Raw genomic sequence first — 6,526 nt, forward strand, 5'->3', positions numbered from 1 at the left:
TTAAAGGTGTGCGCCACCACGAAATATTTTTTAAAAAGAACAATAGTTTTTATAATAATTCACACAAGGATATAATGATTAAATGATGAAGTGAGATCATGAAAAGTGTTGAGTATTAGCCATCATTGTTGATATAATCAGCAATATCTCCCAGAAGACTATCTTATGGTCTTTATAGCTAATACAGTCAAGTGCCACTGCCAGTAATCAGAGTCTAATGAAAAGCCACTGCATCTCTGTTAAGGGCTTATTTCTAATTGTATCAGTCTTCTAAACTGCCTACCATCTCTGAGTATAATTCACTACTGGACCCTAGGATGAGGGAGAGGCCCACTCCCAACAAAATAAATATTAAAATACGACCAATGGGACTGCAAGATAGCTCAGTGAATAAAGGTACTTGTCAAGCAAGCCTAGTGACCTGAGTTTGATTCCCAGAACCTACATAAAAGTGGAAAGAGAAATCCATAAAGCTGTCCTCTCACTGCCACAGGAATGCAGTGGCATGTGTGTACCCACACATATATCATACATACACACAATGATAATAAAATTAAAGTATGCATAAAAGATCCCTTTCCAAAAATAATGTATTATGGACTTGATCTAGTAATACCTCCTCCTCTGAGGAGGCCCATGCCAAGAGTTTCCCTTTATAGTACTTGGGTTTTTATTAACATCTAAAGACTTAGCTATTGCATTTCCTGCTTTATCTCCTTAAAAACATAAGCCTCCAAATAATCATAGAACATTCCTAGTCACAGTATACAGGAATAGAAAAAATTTTGAAAATAGAAAAGAACAGCAAATATAGCAAAAAGTAAAAACTTGACCTGCTCCGGCATTGTTTCTGAAATGATGTTTTTGGCAGAAGCTTCTAATTCTCCATTGAACTGGTCACCCAGCATCCGAAGGCGACCAGCAACAATAGCCACATCAAAAGAGCAAGCCTTTCCTACAACAGAAAAAAGACAATTGTCACAATGCTTGAAAGCATAAGTCTCAGGACTCTGGGCAACAGGGAAACGTTCTCAAGTCTTTAAAACAAATTTTGGCATTGTTTGTTCTTAGTAGTAATAGTCAGACAACCTTCCTCCATTGAAAAGCTTTCAAAATGTTGCTGTTTAAAACTTAAAAGTATAAGAGCATGTGTATACAAATGCTGTAATAAAACCCATCACATATAGTCACTTAAAAATACTACAAAAAAAATAAAGTCTAAAGGATATTTTTTAAAGCGGAGGGGCTGGAGAGATGGCTCAGTAGTTAAGAGCACTGACTGTACTTGAAGAGGACCTGGGTTTGATTCCCAGTACCCACATGGTGCCTAAAAAACATCTGTAACTCCAGTTCCTGGGGATCCATCGCCTTCTTCTGACCTCTGCAGGCTTCACACAACATGGGTGCGCTTACATACATAAAAGAAAAATTAAAATATTTTTAAAACTTAAGGGAAAATAGAGAAAGCATACTCTGATTGCATTTTTCATGTGTAATCACAACTTCAACCAAGAGCCTTACCTGAGTCTGGTTCATCTGCAACAAGTAGGTTTCGGTTAGCAATCTGTAATGTTGGATCCAAGAAGTCTGTGAGTAGAGTATTCAAAATACATTCTGTTTGTTCCTCAAAAGTTTGGGGGCTCTTCATTTTAGACATTTGCCTACTGAGTTCTGCTTGTCCACAAAGCAAGGAGTTTTAAAAAATAGCTTCCAAAAAAGGTGAAACTTCTCTCAAGAGGTTACCCAGGAGGAACTGTGGAGACTTTTCAGTTCCTTATCTCAGAACCACACCCTCTCTAATACATAGTACATGATGAATAGCTTTTATAGATAACCAATCTACAACTAAGACAGAATTGAGGAAGAGTCTCTTGAGTAATTTTCTTAAGAAATACTTCCTGTTAGGTACTGTATATGATGTAATTTAAAGGTTTTTGAAAGACCAGCATTCAACTTCTTATTGTGACATTCATTTGGCACAATTATACAATGATTGTTTACTGAGCATGTGTAAGACTGTACTTGACACTACATAATATAAAAAATAACACAGGTATAGTCATTCCTTATCTTTATACTTCAGCAGAAACGACAGTTAGTCTAATTGCAGTTTCGTGTGCTCTTGAGACACAGTGGACTAGGAGAGCACAACAGAGACAAATCTAGAGGAATGGGAAGGTTTCCTTAGAGTAGTAACATCTGAGGTGAGAGTTTAAGGGTAAGTATGGATTTCTTTGGCAAAAAAGGAGGAATAAGATTGAGGTGAAGGGATGGCAAATATAAATACATAGGAAGGTGGGAAAAACTGCTTGGGCATCTGGGGACTTATATAGTGATATTTCACAGAGAAATTATGAGAATTAAGATAATGCTATGTGAAATGACCTGACACTGTCTGGTATGCAGTAAATGTTAAATATCTTCTGCTTAGCTCAAGACTTAGTGACCAGGCTGAAATGAAACAGGGATTCATTCTTTAACAAAAAGAGTTTCCTAAAGTATTAAACTCCATTATTGTTTTAGGAGATCTCAGAATTGAACACTTGTCTGTAGTGGCTGCCTTTTTATTTTTTAAAAAATATTTTATCATTTTATTTTTTGTATATGAGTGTATTGCCTGCATGTATGTAAGTGCACCCATGTTGTGCAATACCTGCAGAGGCCAGAAGAGGCTGTCAGATTCCCCTGGAACTGAAGTCATGCAAGGTTGTTAACTACCCTGTAAGTGTTGGTACTAGAACCCCAGTCTTCTGCAAGTGCAGCCAGTGCTCTTACCCACTGCATCACCTCTCTACCCCCATGGCTGCCTTCTTAATGCAGTTAAGAGGTCAAGGTATTGGATGCATCATTCAAACCTACCAGCAAACCTAACACCCAAACATATCTGTTCCAGTGAAATTAAAAGCTTTGATTATATTAGCTGGGCATGGTGGCATACATCTTTAGTCCTAGTACTCGGGAGGCTGAGGCAGGTAGATCTTTGTGAGTTCAAGGCCAGCCTGGTCTACATAGCGAGTTCCAGACCAGCTGGGGCTACAGGGAGACCCTGTATCAAACAAACAAACAAACAAAAAACCAAAACAAACAAACAAAAAAAGCTTTGATTATAATAAGAGATTTGAACATAAAAAATAGGCCACTTGTTCAGAATGCAATTTCTATCCCACGAAATAATCAAAGCCAATATCCTGCTTTCTGTTTTATTCTAAAAAACAACTAACTGTCTGGGCATGGTGGCACATGCTTATAATACCAAAACTTGGGGAGGCAGGGGCAGTTGGATCTCTTAAGAGTTCAAGGCCAGCTTTGTCTACATAGGGAGTTCTAGGCCAGCCACAGCTACATAGTGAAACCCTATTTGAAAAGGAAACCAAACCAAAACAAACCAAAACTACTACACACCTATTAAAATGGTCAAAATCCAGAATGCTGAAACCACAAAATACTGGTGAGGATAGGAGAAACAGGAACTCTCATTCATTGCTGGTGGGAATGTAAAGTGGTACAGCCACTTAGGAAGACAGATGGTTGTTACAAAATTATAACACCTATAATACTGTATAATCTAGGAATGGTACTCCCTGGCTTTTGCCTAAAGAAATGAAAATTTATGTGCACACAAAAACCTGCCTGTGCAAATTTATGAGTTTTTGGTGTGTTTTATTTTTTAAATTTATTTATATTTTACATGTATGAGTGCTTTGCCTGCATGTATGTAAGCGCACCTTGTGTGTGCAATGCACATGAAAGCCAGAAGAGGGTGATGGATCCTCTGAAACTGGAGTTACCTACAGATGTTAGCTACCATGTGGGTGCTGGGAACCAATTCTGGGTCCTCTGCCAGAACAGCCAGTGCTCTTAATCACTGAGCCATTTCTCTAGCCCTTGGTGTGCTTATTTTTGAGACAGATTCTCATGTAGCCTGGACTGGCCTTGAATTCACTATGTAGCTGAGGATTACCTTGAATTTTGATCCTCCTGCCTCCATCTCCCAAATGCCAGGGTTATAGGGATGTACTACCATATCTGGTTTATGTGGTGCTAAGGATCCAACCAGGGCTTTGTGCATGCTAGGCAAGGACTCTGCCAACTGAGCTACATTCCCAGCCCTGTTTATGGAAGTCTTATTTGTAATTGCCCAAGTTTGGAGGCAACCAAGATAGCCCTCAGTAGAGAAATGGATGAATCAAATGTACTACACTAAAGAGATCTGAGCTACTAAGCCATGAAAAGACAGGGAGGAATTTGGATAAGTGGAACTACTACATGATTGATGAGGTAAGTTCATCAGTTATAAAAAAAAGTTTCACTCTGGTTGGAGATACTGATAGTGTGCATGGCTGTGTATACGGTGGAGGGAGATCTTATATACCGTCTCAATTTAGTTGTAAACCTAAAATTGCTTTTAAAAACAGTCTTAATTTTTTCAAATGATCATCATTTTCTTTTGGTCTAGAAACATAAATTAAGTTCCTTATAGCTAAAGGGCCATTTTCACTTATCATCACTCATTCCCTAGAAACAAAAGGACTGAAACATCAATTAGAACTAATTTGTTTTGCTACCTCTAACATTAGATGAGCCCTCCAAGTTTTTAGTAACTGGATCAGTCATGTTTCTGAGCTGGTTTTGACATGTGGCTTAAGGATGTATAATCAAAGTTGCCAGTACTCTGTGGGTCTATGTGTTTCCAACTAAGAAGAACCTTGACCTCTCACAATATTTGAAGTTTTTGTTATGCCAAGTACATTACTAAATTAGAATACAAAGTGGACTACAATAAAGGAGCTTCATTGTGACTGCCTTATTAAACAGAGGAAGGAAGGAAAAAAGGGAAGGCAGAAAAAGACATAACAAGAAGACATTACAATCATGAACATGTATGCACCAAACTTTGGTGTACCCAATTTCATAAAAACAGTACTACTGGACTTTAAGACACTGATTAACCATAATTCCATAATAGTAGGTGACTTCAATACCCCACTTTCTCCAATAGATAGGTCATCTGGCCAAAGAATAAACAGAAAACATCTGACTTAAATGATATCATATACCAAATGGACCCAACAGACATCTACAGAATACTCCACCAAGCATCAAAGAATACCCATTCTACTCAGCAGCCCAAGGACATTTCTCTAAAATACACCACATACTGGGGCACAAAGCCTCAACAAATACAAAAAACCCTGTGATGGCTAATCCTGGGTGTCAACTTGATTTGATCTGAGATTAACTGAAATGAAAGAGATTTTCTTGATTGGATCATCTAAAGCAGGAAGACACACCCTAAACGTGGGTGTTAGCTTCTGATGGCAGCTGGTATAAAACACCAGGCAGAGGAGAACGCTAGGCTTGTCGCTGCTTGCCTTCTCTCTCGCTGGTGAGTTCCTTGCTGCTGTAGACTGAAGACTAGCTGAACTTTTGGAATTTGTCAGACCTTCAGCTCCAGATTGGGACTACTGAGACATCCAACCTTGTGTACCAAGGGACTATGGATTCTCAGCCTCTCCAGTGTGGTGCAGCCATTGTTGGACTACTTGGACTCTATCCTGTGAGCTAAGCTGATAAATCTTTATACATATTCATTCTACTGGTTCTGTTTCTTTGGAGAACCCTGACTAATACAAACCCTAAAATAATTACAGGTATTCTATCAGACCACAACACAATAAAACTTAAAGTCAACAGCAAAAGAAGGTCTAGTAACTACACAGACTCATGGAGAGTAAATAACACACTTCTGAATGATGAACAGTCAGAGAAGAAATTAAAAAAGAAATAAAAGCATTCCTGGAACTAAATGAAAATGATAATAAAACACAACAAAAATCTCTGAGATGTTAAAAGCAGTCCTAAGGGGAATTTATAGCTTTAAAGCACCTACATTAAAAAATCAGAAAGAGCACAAATAAATAACTTAATGGCTCAACTCAAGAATTTGGAAAGGCAAGAATAAACCAAACTCAAACCCAACAGATGAGAAGAAATAATAAAAAGCAAAGCAGAAATCAATGAAATAGAATCAAAGAAAACAATACAATTAATCTAAGAGACTAAGAGCTAGTTCTTTGAAAAGATAAAGAAGATAGACACCTAGCCCAGCTAACCAAAAGAAAGAACAAATCCAAATCAACAAAATCAGAAATGAAAGAGGAAATATCACAAAAGACATCAAAAAAGATTCAGAATATTATAAGGGAATACTTTAAAAACCTATATTCTATTAAATCAGAAAATTTAAAAGAAATGGTCAAATTTCTAAATCCAATGAATCCACCAAAGTTAAACCAAGCAGAGATCAACAGTTAAAACAGACTCGTAACAAGGACATCAGCCAAGTATGGTGGTGCATGCCTTTAATCCCAGCACTAGGAGGCAGAGTTCAGATCTCTGTGAGTTCAAGGCCAGCCTGGACTACATACTGAGTTCCAGGCCAGCTGGAGGAGCTACAGGGAGACCCTGTCTCTAAAAAAAAAAAAAAAAAAAAAAAAAAAAAAAAAAAAAAAAAAAAAAAATTAAA

At 37.7% G+C, this 6,526-nt stretch overlaps 1 protein-coding gene across 1 annotated transcript in view; it reads right to left on the reverse strand.

Moving 5' to 3' along the window:
- Bcl2l15 (BCL2 like 15) overlaps positions 1–1,855 on the reverse strand; it is a 6,414-nt gene extending 4,559 nt beyond the window's left edge. The window contains exons 1-2 of the mRNA XM_008833984.3: positions 1,522–1,855; positions 834–955 (exon numbers count right to left, since the gene is read on the reverse strand). Of these exons, the coding sequence (XP_008832206.1) occupies positions 834–955; positions 1,522–1,657 (258 nt within the window). The 5' untranslated portion in view covers positions 1,658–1,855. The remainder of the gene's footprint in view (positions 1–833; positions 956–1,521) is intronic.
- Positions 1,856–6,526: the final 4,671 nt, after the last annotated feature.

Source organism: Nannospalax galili, unplaced genomic scaffold (assembly GCF_000622305.1).
Source record: "Nannospalax galili isolate Female #2095 unplaced genomic scaffold, S.galili_v1.0 scaffold475, whole genome shotgun sequence".
Taxonomy (NCBI): domain Eukaryota; kingdom Metazoa; phylum Chordata; class Mammalia; order Rodentia; family Spalacidae; genus Nannospalax; species Nannospalax galili.